Source organism: Tinamus guttatus, unplaced genomic scaffold (assembly GCF_059628265.1).
Source record: "Tinamus guttatus ecotype Peru unplaced genomic scaffold, ASM5962826v1 Tinamus_guttatus_pri_ptg000226l, whole genome shotgun sequence".
Lineage (NCBI taxonomy): Eukaryota > Metazoa > Chordata > Aves > Tinamiformes > Tinamidae > Tinamus > Tinamus guttatus.
Window position 1 is genome coordinate 5,318,272 of NW_028288760.1, and position 16,167 is coordinate 5,334,438.

At 36.4% G+C, this 16,167-nt stretch overlaps 1 protein-coding gene across 5 annotated transcripts in view; it reads right to left on the reverse strand.

Moving 5' to 3' along the window:
• Window positions 1-2,747: 2,747 nt before the first annotated feature.
• The window catches only part of GARNL3 (GTPase activating Rap/RanGAP domain like 3), a 39,502-nt gene continuing 26,082 nt past the window's right edge, over window positions 2,748-16,167 (reverse strand). For 4 of the 5 annotated variants that reach the window (XM_088525426.1, XM_088525425.1, XM_088525428.1 and 1 more), the window contains exons 17-29: window positions 14,047-14,121; window positions 13,137-13,248; window positions 12,330-12,428; window positions 10,465-10,581; window positions 9,610-9,782; window positions 9,150-9,308; window positions 7,263-7,329; window positions 6,350-6,457; window positions 5,773-5,891; window positions 5,205-5,340; window positions 4,291-4,500; window positions 3,867-3,978; window positions 2,748-3,069 (exon numbers count right to left, since the gene is read on the reverse strand). In XM_088525426.1, the coding sequence (XP_088381552.1) occupies window positions 2,913-3,069; window positions 3,867-3,978; window positions 4,291-4,500; window positions 5,205-5,340; window positions 5,773-5,891; window positions 6,350-6,457; window positions 7,263-7,329; window positions 9,150-9,308; window positions 9,610-9,782; window positions 10,465-10,581; window positions 12,330-12,428; window positions 13,137-13,248; window positions 14,047-14,121 (1,644 nt within the window). In that variant the 3' untranslated portion in view covers window positions 2,748-2,912. The remainder of the gene's footprint in view (window positions 3,070-3,866; window positions 3,979-4,290; window positions 4,501-5,204; window positions 5,341-5,772; window positions 5,892-6,349; window positions 6,458-7,262; window positions 7,330-9,149; window positions 9,309-9,609; window positions 9,783-10,464; window positions 10,582-12,329; window positions 12,429-13,136; window positions 13,249-14,046; window positions 14,122-16,167) is intronic. The other variant, XM_088525429.1, reaches the window with a different exon arrangement.

Here is a 16,167-nt window from a genome sequence, read left to right on the forward strand (position 1 = left end):
TGGTTCTTGTGTCACAACAAAACTGAAACATCCCTACTATGCTCTCTACCTTGTACTTGCTAACGGAGAGCAGCCGGAAGCAAACGTATATAATAGCTACATGTACACTGCACCCTGAGGCCTCAGCTACCATCTCTGGGAGTCATACAGCCAAACTAATGTCACCTGATCCCCCTTGATTCCTTTTGATAGATCTGATATTATCCCTACATGCCTGCAAGACATACTGATTAACTACAGAAGCAAAAACTCAAGAAATTACAGTCTTAAGGCACTTACTGCAAACATTCGGAATAAAGACATATATTTTTTTTCTTTTCAGTATTTAGATCCTGTGTCCTATTGAAGTCCTGTTCTGCCTTTTAGGTTGAGAAGGTACCAACATGACCTGCTAACAGTTTGCATGTGACCCGTTAAGTCAAATTACAGCCTAAAATTCATGTTATGGAGAAAAAAAAAGAAAAAGAAAAAAAAAACCCAACTTAGGCCTTCAAATTTTAGCCGTAATTTGGTTCTTTTACTGCCTGCTAGTATATGCTGGATATCATCAGTGCTGCTATTACGGGCAGACTTATACACAAATGTATATAGAGATTGTATATAAAGACTGTGTGCCTGTGCATGCGTATTTGTGTGCATACTGCACAAACTACTACTAAAAACTCTGGGCAACACTTGATTGCCATTGCTGTGATTCTGTTCAAAGAACATAACTCACCTTCCTGGGGCCCTTGACTATAATCAAGTCTTGGCTATCATGCAAACGCCATGGCTATATGCATCCAAAGTACCACTACTTCCAGGAGTCATCTTCTGCCAGGATTTCCCCATTCTTCTGAGCTCTCTAGTGCTCCATCTCTGAGGCCTTTCTATACATTTCAGCATATGTATTTGCTGAAGTTCTTCAAAATAGCATTTAAAACACCCTGCAAAGTTTCAGCTACTATCAGAAAAATAGATATGTTGTCATGCTAGAATAGCAGGAGTGAACAACTGCAATTTATTTAAAAACTGATATTCTGAGAATGCGAAGTTTTCAGTAAAACCTGAGTTACAACACATTGGAAATCTTCAAAAAAAATCAGACCACCACAAAAACAAAAAACATAGACAAAGCAGAAGCGAAATACTATGCTGAGAAATCATTTTACAGAAAGAGAAGTGGATGAGGCTGCTTTCTAAACCTATCGTGGTGTGAACAGTGCCCCCTAAAGTGAATTCAAGGAGTGCACAGAAGCTAAGAGTTTCCAGCAAAAGTAGGCATCACATGCTACTTCCAGACTGATCTTTTTTTCCAGCCTTAGCTGACCAGATAAATAGGACAGGATACATTAATACATTCTCTGGAAATGACATTTCCCCCCCTCCCTGCAAAAACAACAACAACAACAACACACACACACACACAAAAGTACAACTTCTTGCAAAGACTTCAAGCTAGCATTACCTTTCAGAAGTTTTCAAGTAATAGTAGCCATTGGTTAACTGCTCCTGAAATAATTACTGTTTGAAAATATTGCTTCTTTCTTTGACTGGCCACTATTGTTGAGAATAAGAAGTGATCCCTTCAATTAAGGCCTTGCATATTTTCTTAACTGGAACAATTAAGCCATTATAGACAATAAATAGGGCTCAAAGTACTTTGGGAAAAAAAGTTTTACATTCAGACAGACTGACATGGAAAAAAGGCACAAACCTCCAACTATTAATGCTTGGACAGAAAATGAAATCACGATATATGACTGCCACTACAAAAATAAATCCAAAAAGTAGAAGTATTTCTAAGTATAGAACACAAAATACTTGCTTCTAAAGCTAAAATTTCCATACATAAAAAGCTTGTGTCACATTTTAATGACAAGAAAAAAGCAAACCTTTTTAACCTTTGTTTAAAATTGAAGAAAGGATTGGCATGGAAGAAAGGATTAAAGAAAAAAAAAAGAGCAATCCTTAAAGATGAAATCCTGTTCTTTAACATAACAAAAGGACCCAATAACACTCTTTCCTAATAGAAAACTAGCTGCTCATCAGTGAAACTTCATTCCAGAACGACTTAGAAAAGTACAGTTATCTGGAGGAAAGACTTACACTGTTAATGCAAGAGCAGACAGCAGGTAATTTCTGATGCTCGCATAAGAACCCTTGTGTAGTCAAAAAGCAAATCAAGCATTGGTTTCTGCCTATAATGGAAAAATCTGTAGGTGCAATACCAGAGTAGCATTTCCAAGGACAGAGAAGCAAAATATTACTTTGATTTTTCACATTTTTAAAGGAATATTTCAAAAGTTTGTATTTTATACAAAGAGTCTCTGCTCAAGGGCTCTTGATGCAAAACTGTTTTCAGGTTTCTTTTAAAAATGTGCATGGATAGGTTAGAGCAAAGAAAGCAGCATGTTCATATCTTACCTGATCTTTACAGAATATCCTTGATTCTTCGGTGAACGTAACACAGTTGCACCATTTCAAGGTGCAGCTTGATTTTTCTTTTTAAGATTAAAAAACAAAAGGCTTGATTTACATTACCAAATTCCTCTTTCTACAAGACACACTGCTGTAAAACTCGTAATAGCAATAACAGTAATCAGCTTAGCTAAGGGTTACTTTTATTCAGGTACTTCAATTATAAGAGGTTCAGAAGAAGGATTATTTTTTATTCAGTTCAGCATGAAGCTGTCACTGATTACCTACCTTTTAAAAGACACAAAGAGTAATGTTCATTAACCGAGAAAGAAACACAACTATACGTCAAGCATCACCAAGTCAGGTTGAGCTAGCCACAACAATATGAGTTTTATAAAGATTAATCACCAATACCTCCAGCCACTTTTATCACTAGAAGCAGTGTTTGTGACATTCTTATAGAGCTCACAGAGTTTTAAGAAAAGGAAGTAAGACAGCTTTTAAGACTGTCATCACTTCAAGTCAACGATGTCTTCATCATATAAACAAGTCAACTGAAAAGGAGAGTTAGACAGTGGGCTCTCCCCTCTGTTCGCTACTGTATCAGTATCTGACCTAGTGGAAAGGTGATGCTTTTCAGAATTGCTTTCCGAAGAGCTTGAAATTATCCTGAAAGAGGAAGATAAATGTCACTAAAAAAGTACACAGATCAGAGCAAGTCATATAAATGGCTAATTCTGGATTCAGTCAAGCTGCACTAAAGACAATACCATCAAAACTGAGTTTCTCTCTGTTCACCTTTACTTCAGTAACCATTCATACTGCCACCATATAAACACAACACAGTTAAAGCAAAGTTTATAAAGATCCAAATATTCTAAAGAGCTATTATTAAATTTTTCTTTCAAAAAATATTTTCCAAATATTGAAACCCATCAAATACAGTTTTAAATTTTCAAGGAAAAAAAAACAACCAAACAAACAAACCCTATTTTATTCAAGCGAGATTCTGTGTCTATACTTCACCAATGTAGGTTGTGAAGACTGAACATAGCAGAATGGCAAGGGCACTACCTAAGCAGAGCCATATAGACTAACGCTATGCTGTTTGTTTACAAAATTTATTTTGGAAAGTTAAGACCATATGAGCAAAACGAATTAGTATGCATAGGGCAGATCTTGTCATGCAGATCCCAATAAGACACTCTGCAGTAGGTCCCCCAACAAAATTCCAATTAGCCTTGTTTGGCTCATAATATGATATTAGCATAAAGTGAAATCATTTCAACAATACTAATATTCAAATACTGAAATAAACACATTAGTATGAAATTCACATCGATACACAGAGGTCTCAATCAACCTCAAGCCCATTGTCATGGGCATGAACAGCGAGAAGAACAGCCTGCAATTCTAAAGACATTTACAGTCTAACTTAAGTTTTTTTTTCAAGCTAGTCTATTTACCTGTCACTACTAGTTGATCGTACTGCTTCCTGCTTCGAGTCTGACTGTCTTTGAGGAACCTTTTCTTGTTTCTGTGGGCCTTCTGTCTTGGGAATCGGTTCATCCAAGAGACCTCAATTAAGGAATAAAAGAATTAATATTCTCAAAACAGAAATAAATATTCATTAAGATATTCAGATCTCTCTCCTTGGTTTCTATTAGCAACTACATACTTTCTAGCTGGCTAAGAATATCAGACCTAAAATATGACTAGACATTAGCTAGACTATTTGCAACTAGGGAAAATAGAGTTTTATCATAGTTTCATTTGTTCATAGTAGTTATTTGCGAAATTGAATGTCATAAATCTGTCTGTGGTGGTACAAAGATTAAAAATGTCATAGTTGGTACACAACATTTACACTAAAGGATGAAGGAACTTTACCCAACAATTCTTTACGTGTTCTGCTTGCAATTTCTTTAATTTCCATACGAGATAATGATAGTGAGTGAGTAACAGGAACAGAAGCAATGCCACTGCATATTGGAGTAGTGACGACCTTGGGAACCAAAGGTGACTTCAGAGGTCGTTCAATGCTCCGCCCAACCAGATTACTGAGAGGAATTTTGTACAGGTTTTTGTATGGAACTTCACCTGAATCACAGAAGGAAATAAGAATGTTACAGTTCCGCAATAACAATGGTTCTTAATGTTGACAAATGAAAAGTTATACAGACTTGACTATGCTGGATGATTTCTAATCCAAATAACAAAGATGTTTCTTGCTCCAAAGATCTTTCAATACAAACAGGCCATGAAGAGGGAAAACTACAACCAAATTTTGCAGCCTGGCATTTTGTCTTAGAGAGAAAAAGACTGATTCCTAGTGACATGGTGAATTGGTAATAGGAATGCAAAGTGAATTCCCATGTCAGTCTACTACCAGCCTCAGGACTACAAGACCATGACTTTGTACTCTGTGCAAGATTTTCCACATTTTAATGTGTTAGAATACTGGAACCAGGATCTTAAATGACTGAAGCATGGCTCCTCTTCTTAAGCAAAATAGGTGAGTTTGACTAATTTCTAGAAAAACTAATTCACCCTCAAACTACTGAAATTCAATTCATTTCTTCGAGGCAGTGCTGTCATGCACTCAGAGGAGATAGTATGGGGGAAAAGCTCAGCCAGGTGCTTCAGATCTGTGGATAAATATAAAATGTCTATCTTCTGGACTCAGCTGTGAACTTATCTTTTACCTGATTCACTTTTATTTACTAGAGACATGCTTCACTAAGACATGGCAATTTTTGGAATGACCCAAGACCATCACCCAAGCTTCCTGGAAACCATGTTACCTTCTAAAGAAGAAAGAGGACATTCTGACATTTCATATGTTATTGGTGTTTGAGGAGAACTTCTTGAACTCATTTCCTTGGAACTGCTATTAGATGTTCCACTTACTGTAGCAGTAGCTTTAAAATAAATATCTGACTGAAATAACAAAGAACATATCATTAGTACGGCAGATTTTCTAAATCATCTATTGAATAAGAACTTTGATTTTTACTCATTATTTTCTATAGCCATTGTTACAGTATTTATGCCAAGCCAGTCACAGTTAGCCACAGAAAGATTACCCAATGTAAATGAATCCTTCTGTCATGTGGAAGATAGCATTTGCCCCTCAAACAAATACCCAAGATCTAGATTACTGAGAGCAACAAGAGACAGAGAGATGAATTCCAATTTTCTTTATACTTGATACAAAGTAAGAGCACACATGTCAGCAGTTACCACACATCAAGTAACACATATTTCAGTTTTGTCTTGATTCTTTTTTTTTTTTTTTTTTTCTCATTCCACCAGCTTTCTTTGTAAATTAGATTCCAACATCTTAAGAAACATGCCCTTACTACGTCTTACCCTTGATGCTACAAGTTGAAGTCCAGGTACAACTGCCGTGTGGACTAAGTTCCCATTCACCACTAACCGAATCTCGATGGAATCAATAGTGAAGGCAAGGATATAAGGGAAAGCACAAACTGCAATGGAAAAAAAAAAAAAGATATTTGGCAAGAAAAAATGAGCAACATAAGTGTTTCTCACACGCTCCATGAAAACCAATACACCAACCCTGAGTATCTGACTTAATTCTGGCATCTCCTTTTTCTATGACAAATATTCTCTAATGCATCGACGGACATTAATCTATGTCAAGCCTGAAGAAAAATTCACCCCCTCTGTCTAGCAGAATATAAACTGAATGAAAAATAAAAACCGGAAGAAAAAAGACAAAAGCAAAAATTTCAGCAAGGAAGCATTTGGTCCCAAAGCTCCACTTAAAAAAAAAAAAAAAAAAATGGCGGCACGATGAATGCAACATGCCTATTTCTAGAATACATGTTCTAATTCCTCTAACAGCTAACTGCAAACATAATGAAACAAACAATAATGAAAAAAGAGCCATCCAGTAAAAAGATATATGATGGTATTTTCTTACCAACAGCATAAGGAACTTGATTCCAACTGAAGTGGAAGTCAGAGGCCGACTGCTGGATCAACGGAGAACCTCCGTTAAGGGGATACACCTTCCTATACTGGCAAGTATCTATTAAAAAAAAAAAAAAAAACAGAAAGAAAAAAAGAAAAAAAAAAAACACCTTACATTGCAAATGACCCAAACTGACATTATAGGCACATTTTGCAGAGAAATGGGTTATACATACAATCAAATATTTTTGTAGAATATCTGTTACATGTAGGTAATAGAGAAAACATGCTTCATTTGTGAATTCAACATTTAAAAGATCAAAATATAGCAGATCACTCAACTGTCATTCAAAGGAACCTTGACAGGCTGGGAAAAGGGGCAGAGAGAAATCTCAAAGTTCAATGAAAGGAAATGGAAAGTTCTGCACCTGGCGAGGAATAACTCCTTGTAGGTTAGGGGCCAATGAGTTTAAGAAAGTCTGGCAGAGAAGAACCTGGGGTTCTATGGTCTATGATGAGACTTGTACATGTACATTGCAGGAAGAAGTGTATGTGTGTGGTATCCAAACCTTTTTGCAAAAAGAGGATGAGAGAAAGGGACAGCACAGCACAAAGAATGTGATACCACAGAGAAACGGGTTGGAAGAGAAGAGAACTTCTACAAAGACTTGATATACAGCTGTACAACTGAAATTAAAGCTGCACAGCTTGTATTTCTAAATTTAGCATAGCTTGCAATAAAATAATACTTCCACTTCTAGTCTCTGTAAAATGCATTTAAACTGAAAAGAATATATGTTGAAAATCTTTTAACAAAACACTGAAATCTATTTTAAAATACTTACATAGACCCTAAAGACAAAAAGAGGAAGTACCTATGCCAATTGAGACCTCACCATTTTCAGTCTTTCTTAAGTACTTACAGTTGTAACATAACAGCAGCCCAGCTTCGCCATCTTCATATACATCAATAGCTGCAACAAAATTAACCTGCAACGATCATGGGCAAGGGTAATGAACAGACAGACCAGACACTGAAGTTATTGCAAACAGATTTTGACTAAAGAGTAATGCTATCAGTTGGTGGGTGTACACAGGAAATCACTTTTGTATTCAGTGTTGACTATATTTATAAAGTTATAATAACTTCTGAGTTATCTGTCAAAGAGAATGTTAGTAAATGGAGCGATTTCAGGAGAGATGTGAATCTACATGTTACGCCAGAAATATCAATTCTAATAAGAAAGCTTTTACAAAAGCAAAAAAACAAAATGTTCCACAGCATATCACGACCAGCATGACCAGAAACATCAATTATTGGATCAAAACCAATAACACTTAAAGAGATCAACAGGGATATACTTCAAGAATTACTGAGTAGGTTGAATTTAGAAGCTTAGAACTGACACTGGATAAACTACAAGGTTTTTTACATAGCATAGTCTACATAAATCCTCACACTTTAACCCTGCATTTCTCTTCTACAGTTAAATTAAGAAAATCAGAACATGCATAGGGAGTAGGATATTCTTTCAGAAAATGCAATTTTATTGAAGAACATAATTTAAAAGAATATAATTTTAAGACGAAAACCTTTCTGCATATAAGGGTACATCAAATTCTGCACTACATTATCAAATGTAGTATAGACTGGAGCACATAGAGTCATAGAATCACAGAATGCTTAAGGTTGGAAGGGACCTCTAGGGGTCATCTAGTCCAACCCCCTGCACACGCAGGGTCACCTAGAGCACGGGGCACAGGGCGGCATCCAGGCGGGTTTGAAGATCTCCAGAGAAGGAGCCTCCACAACCTCTGCAGGCAGCCTGTGCCAGGGCTCTGGCACGCAAACAGTAAAGAAGTTCTTCCTCATATGGAGACAGAACTTCCTGTGTTTTAAATTATATCTGTTACCCCTTGTTTACCCTACACCTGCCATGCCAGGAGTACCAAACATTTTAATAATCAAATCTGAACAAAAATAAAGTTTTTTTTTTTTAATCTACTGAGAAGAAAAATCAGATATAAGTAGTAGTGCTTGATCCCATTAGGAGGAAAAGAGTGGGTTAAAAAAAAAAAAAACTAACTGTGAAAAATGTTCCTTTTTTTGTATCTAAAGCTAGATGTCCACATTCATATTTAGAAATGATTAAAATTATCTGACTTTTAGAGATGCTGAAAATAATTATTTTCCCAGCAGCATGAAATACTGGAACTCCCTTCTGAAAATTAAGACATTTACTCAAAACCCCAGCCCTAAATCCTAGTTAGAAAGATGCAGTCACTGTAACAGTAATATCAATGCATTTTGCCATTTTCCTAATGTTATTTGTGGGTGGAGCAACAATTTCTTTAATAGATCTAAAAGGTATATACAAATATCTCAGCCTTAGTTCATGCAAATACGCAAAACTGAATGAGACACTAGTGGCCAACAGCTGAGTTTCTTTTGCTGCAATTTCTTAACAAAATACTGAGACTATAAAGAAAAAGCAAAAAGTAAACTGTTGACTAAAGGAGGCAGAAAAAGGATTTGCAACAGTGATATTCCAGAGTATGAAATACAGATTCTTTCCCAATGCATCAAACCTTATATTTATACTGGTAGTGATTACTATTACATATCCTAAAAAGAAAAAAAAACAAACTCAAGAGTCTCCTAAAGCAGAGGTTACAGAAGTGAAAAGAGACATGATGAGCTCCCTAAATTATACTTCCAGGGTAGGCCATCATGGGATGCACTAAATCTGCAATAAACTATGCTCAGCATAGCTCTGAGAAATTAGTTTCAGTGAGAGCTGCGGCCTTACCTTGCTTGCTTCAACATGATGCAATCTATAGCACTCCCCAGTACTTTCATTAACTAAATCAAACTGATGCCGATATGCTACACAGATCATATTGTCACTGTCTCCAGTAGGTCCATCAACCAGTGTCATAACCACTGGAGGGTCAGAAAGGCATATTTCCTGCAATATAAGTAATCAAATTACTCTCTGTTTCAAGTTCTTACAAAGAGTATTGGAGACAAATTTCAAGTGATATGTTGTAAGCACAGAAACTTGACAAGTAACAGGCAGAAACTCATCTTAGGAAAAAAAAATCTGGAAGGTTTCTTCAGAACACATATAATGGAACCTCATAATACAGCTTTTACCTTAAATCTATTCTGAGGTTCAGGAAGATAAAATGTATGATCTTTGCCTTCCCTGCTACTAGTCGAGTGCTCCCCAGTCCCTAAAGGCAATTAAGTGATTTGATTACACATACCCGGATGTACTGGAATTCCTCTACTGGAGAGTAAGATGATGATGGCCGAGACCTGCTGGTTAAACTGTTGCATAGACTATATTTCTTTGTGACAAGTAGTAGTTTGTTCCGAATAGCCACAACAATCCTCAATCCACTGCTGTGATGAGTATTAACGGCATACAAGTGGCAGCCTGAGGAAATAACACTCTAGATTAACTAGTGAGGTTAAGGCCTGCTTTTTTTTGTTTAGTATTTGTCCAGCGGTTAGTACAATACAGCTCTGATGCATGACTAAGATATTTTTGCCCCACCCTAACATTTAACATTATTTTCTAAAAAAAAAAAAAAAAGCTATGAATTTTTTGAAATCTCACTGTTTTCCCCCTTACTTCAATATTTGCAAGTAAAATACTAAATACTTATTTTTACTATTCTGTGCATTCCAGTCTTCCAAAGAATCTTAATGCTGATCAGAAAACGCCTACATCTACTAAAATAATGTGCAACACCCAAACTTTCCTAAGCAGTATTATTAACAAAAATTTGCCACTGCTCCTCAATTTACAGAGATCTTTAGTCTTGCATTCCTGCATAATTCTTTTTATAACCCTTGATTCTGAAAGTAATATATCTATTTTTCTCTAGAGATTTTCTTTAGCAGGAATTGCCAAGTAACATTGTACTTTTCATGAAGTACTCAAATGGCATGCTGGACTTATAAGCTTAACAAAGTTTGAATTGACTGTCTGGAACAAAATTAAAGGTGAACACCTATCACAGCTTTAAGAGAACTAATAAAACCTTTGGCAACTATTGCCACAATACCTTAGTTAACACTTTTAATAAAGAAAAATAAAAAAATAAATAAATCACCTTTTGTTCTCTCCAGTTTATTTTCTCTACAGTCATATTTGCTCCGTATCATCTGCTTTGTTTCTATATCCTTTTGGACAGTACTCAGTCTGAAGACGAGGAGACGAGAGTCCTTCCCTGAAGGATAAGAGTGCCAGAAAACAGCAAGTTGGGAAAAAAAAATGGTCCTGGTTTGAAAAGAGAACTGCTAGACAGCTACAACAGCTATCAGCTTTGAGTGTGAGGGTTAGAAAAGCTGGGTAAGCTGAGACTTCTTGGTCAGAGAGCACCTAAAAATCATTGCATCTAGCATATATGATGTTAGCTGGTTAACTGCTATGGATAAGGAAAATTTCAAATGTGGCAAGGAGATTCTCAGGTACAGTGGAAAACACCTGATAGACAGCCTTACTAATAAGGGAGCAGAATTCAAACAGTGGCTGAAGAAACTACATCCCAATTCCTGCAACAGTTGTGGATCTGAAGCAAATTAAGACTGCTAGGGACAGAGGCAAAATGTGACATAAAACAGATGGGTAAAAATCTTTTTTTTTTTTTTTTCCTCCAAAAAATTGTCTTGCAGCAAGCAGCAAGAATAATTTTCTTTCTTGTAAAAGAAGAGGAGTTGATAAGATGGTAGCAAGGTTGAACATGATTCAAGTTAATTAAGAAAGCTATTAATTTTCTGCAGAAATTCTATGATACTGGGGATATCCATTCTGGATAGGAACAACTGAGGATGTGGCCAGATGGAAAAAAAAAAAATCTTCTCTTGGGAGAGGGAAAAAAAAAAAAAAGAAAAAGAAAGAAAGAAAAAAAGCTCTAACGAAATGGTTCCTGCTGTTAATTTGGGTATTTTGTTAATTCTGATAACCTTCCTTCTGCAATAAGTAAGCTTTTCAGCAATCCAGGCAAAACTGGAAACAGGCAGATGCGGTAGCTTGTTCCGTTTGGAGAAGGAAGCAACAGAATTTGCAGACAAGAAAACAAACATTGCCTTTGCCAGGGTTCACGAGGATCATCCTCACAGTCACATGCAAAATGTCTGCAACAAATGTAATGCACCAGAGACTTTTTCCTATGTTAAAAACAGTAAAGTCTTAATTTAAGATCCCTAAAAGTAGTATTCAGGAGCACCTTTTCCTACAAAAAGGCCTATCAGACAATGCTGAAGGGCTAGGAAGGGTTAGGAATTGGCTCGAGAATCCCACAAAATGAGCCTATGAGAGTTACTGAAAAGATTAGAATACACATCCAAATGCACTGCAAGAGAAGGGAAGTACTGCACTGACAGAAGCTTAAGTAGTCACCAGGAACATGAAGACGACATCAGATAGACACAAAACAGCAGCATTTGTCTCAAAGAACTTGGGATAGTTCTGTGCTTTGAAAATTCTTCAAAGAAGACCCCAAGGATGCACCTTTTTTCAGGTTTGCCTTAACAGGACCATGAATCTGAGTGTCTAGGGATTTTTTTTCCACCATTTTAGAAAAGACCAGCTGTATGTGACAGCAGCAGTACGTATTTCCTTATTCTAAAGGAAGCATCAAATACACTTACCACTGACAGACATGATTGCCTCATAACCTAGGCAGTCCCTAAAACACTGAGACTTACACACAACTGAACAGTGTCTGAGCAGCACAGAGGAAATGGGAAAAGAGAAAGAGGTAAAAGTATCTCTAAAGTAAAACAATGGCAGCTATGTGATGTGACAAAAGGTGATTGCATAAATCTAGTACTGCAGAAATTAAAACTTGCAGCATTTTTATGCTTCTTTTTTAAAGTGAAATAGCTGGACTAATCCCTTCTACTGCTGTATCTCCTGAAGAGCAGTGAGCCAACAACATCTCTATTAAAATCAAGGAACAGGAACTTCTCCTACCTTTGTCTGTTCTGGCAATCAAAAGATCCAGAGCTTCCAGCACATGCATCTGCTTTATTTGGAGAGTTTTATCAAATACTTGTACCAAAGGTTGATCATCTTAAAAAGAAACATATATTTCCTTTAAAATTTACTAGTAAGTGATTTTAAACTATTTAATTCTTGTAACAAAAGCCCTATTCTTTTCTCATGAGAATGAGACAACCTGCATAAGTCTGCTACGTATACTGTGGTATCACAGCAGATATTTCCTTAAGGGAGAGTTTCATCAATGCCATGGATCAGATTATGAAGCATAAAAGGGACCTTTCCTTTGGGGAGTTTGAGGATAATCACCAAGAATTAACTTCCTCCTTCAGCACTGACAGCCTTACGTGGCCCACAAAGGATAAGGAGTCAAGTCAGGAAAAGTCTTTGCTAGGGAAGTTCAAACCTTCTTTGCCACATAAGCCTTCAGCTTGATGCTCAACACTAACATCAAGGACTAAGAAACTCAGATCACACAGATACTCTTTGAAATTTCATTTGGTTTCAAAAGTCATCTCAGATAGTCAAGAAAACAGCATTGGAAATAACAAAGCATTCAAAATTTTGCATTAAAATGGGTTCCCTGATACGGTTTGATTCTGGCACAGAGAGAATTTTTGCAACTAGGTTACATAGAAGTAATAAATTCACTTGGATTACTAACTAGCTTTATAAGCAAAGAGCAGCAAACAGCTGAACAGAGTTTATGAACAAACGTTTTCAGAACTCTGGTCAGATACATAAATAATTGATGTAAAAAACTCTGGATCATTTACTAACCATCTACTAATAAGATGCCAGCATCTGTAGAAACTAGCAAGGATTGGCCCCAAGAATCCGCACAGACAACCTCATGAGGAAAATTGTTGCAGAAAGACTGGGCCTCCCAAGGCTATGAAGTAACATAAGGTATACATATTAAGTACAGTAGGAAATAGTGATCGTAAAGACACAAAACGTGATACACAGTGACAAGTAATAGCATAGATATTTTTGGCAACTTATATTTCTCAACAATATATTTTTTTAAAAATTTGAGATATCAGAATTTAGTTTGTTATCCTACAGAAGAAATATTCTCCCTATCAGTTGGTTTGGAAGACTAATAAACATAAGCTACAGCTCTGGAATACTGGAATCAAAACCCATGCAACGGATATTTAGCTCACTGCTTACCTCCCAAGTACCTTCCCTTCCCCATCGAATATTACCATATTCCCCCCCATCAATTATTAAATATTAGCTGAAGTCTCTGAAATGCTACAAGCATTTCTGACACTACTGTATGAGGCACATAAGAAAGTGTGGCTTTCTATCTTTTACTCCCTATTCCCCGGGAAAAATTATTACTATACTGGAAATAAAAACATAATTGAACTTTGTTTTAAATTTCATGAGAAGTTAAAAGTTGATTGCATATGGAAAAATATGGAATTCTCATTAACCACTCTCAGATATTAACACATTTTCACTTTCTTTAAATTTGAAAGGTGCTTCTAGTTCCAGATTCATTCTTTATTCATTGGATATTGTCTACAGAATCACTCTGACTATGCATTACATCCTTGCTGCAAAAGCACCTAATCACAAAAATAAATCGTATACAGAATTGGGATGCAATGACATGCTCAATGGCATTTAGAATGCTGCAGTTTCTAGTAACTCTCCTTAGATAGATGATTATACTCACCTCCTTTTTACAAAGGCTTGTGGTTGTCAAATTAGGTGGGACATCCCCTTTTACAGTGGTTTTCAATTTCAGAGCCTAACACAAAATACATGCTTTATTTAAATTGAGTTTTTGTCAGTAATATCAAAACAATAAGTAAAGGATAATTTAGGGCTACAAAGTAGTTTCAGATTAGAATTTCTATTAGTCTTTAAGTAATTCTCTGAGGCAAGAAGCAGTATTCCTCACATCCTGAACCAAGGTGGTACTAGCCACCAGTGGGATCTGTTAGATATATCTGCTTGGTCAAAATATGCTATCCCCTGCCTCCCCTCCCCCCCAAAAAAAAGTCAATCTTGATAACAAATAATTTAAATACACTGCTAAGCCAATCAGTGAGTTTTGTTTTCTGTCTGATAAAAAGACAGGCTTTAACTAAAGGACGGACTCATGCCAAGAGTTAGGCAAGAGTGAAAGACATGCTACACTTAAAACATACATCTTTTAAGTTTGAGGAAAATCTTCGCTGAACGGAAAGATTTAAATATGAAGAGAATATGGCATTTCCCTTTGAAGAGGACAAACAAGATCTCTGTCTTGGGCATAAAGAACTGTTTCCATTTGCTACATGAGTATCTTACCATCTTTTAACTGGGGGACAACCAAGCTCATAGGTTTCTGTGCTTTACATAGCCACAGTTTTCTTTAATTTCTGTAAATTCTCTAAATTGTAAACCAAGGAAATGATTTATTTGATATTCCCTTTTGAATATTAAAAACATATTTAGTTTTATTTTGATGTCTGTCTAGAGCTGCAAACTACTTCAAGGTGGTTGGGGGAGGTATAGAACAAGTACGGAAGAGAAGACCTTGCAAGACTGCCAAAGCAAGTTTTAACAGCTCTGAGATATATTTGCAGCAGCTTCTTAAGCTGGAACTGCAACATAAAGTTTTGGAAGAGATGTTCTTTGCTGTCCATCATTATCCAGCATATTTCTGGCATGCAACAGAACAGTAGGGATAGTACCTGAACTTCAAAGGTCTGCTGTTCATAACAGGAAACAATATTAAGTAACACAGTCAAGAAGGAAACCAAAAGTCCTTTTAACCACCAGTTGGAAAATTCATTCTTAGTGAATAACTATTACAAAATCCTCCAAAGACTGTTTTTGTCTGTTATGAACCATCAGCATTAATTCTACAAATGTTTGTATCAAGTACATTCTTCAGTTAAAAACAGACAAAAATAGAGATTCAAAAACAATGCATACTTTGAGTCGAAATGCACACTTTGGTTTAGCTGCTCATGGAATTACAGCCTTATTCTATCAGCTCATTGCCGCCAGAGAGGGAGGCCCTGATTCTCCCTTTCTTGCTCTTAATCACCTACCTCTGCTCTCTGTCTTTTACTGGCTCTGGAACTTACCACATTTTTCCACGATTTAACTCAGTTTACTAATTCAGATGAAAAATGGGAATCGGGGGTGTGTTGTTTGTTTGTTCCCCCCCTCCCTCCCTTTTTTTTCTAGTTCACTTTCTTGCTAGGTTAGTGAGCTAAATCGGGTGACAAAAGAGGTGTTCTTAACATAAGCAACAGAAACAGGAAACCAGTTCAGGATCAAGAAATGACAAGGAGGAAGGGACAGATGGGCGCAAGCTTCCCCCCAGCCCCACTGCAATGAACTGTAAGATCAGATCGGTCTGTTTTATGAATCTATTATCTGCATCATCAGGAAGTTTTACTCCTCACTGAATCAAGATATTAATAAGTTGATAGAAGATTTGAGCCAGTGCCTGCTCTGTTCAAACACCTTCATTTTTAAAGATGTAGGGCACTCTCTGATTTAGCAGGACTGTCAAAGCTTCTTCCCAAGCTAGAAATTCAATCTTAATGGCATTTATGTAAGAACTCTATGAATTACGCCATGAGTAATTTTCTTCAAAGCACAGAAAAGGAATTTTTTTCAGCTTGGAGACAGAAATCATCTGTAGTACAAAGAAGGGACAGACCATTTAGATTTCATCCTAAAGAACAATTTTTCCAGCTGTGCTTTCCATTTATGTATTTTATTAAAATATTTGCAACTGTGTTGTCTATCTCAGATGTTAAATACTTTTATTCATATTTTACTTTAAAACAGG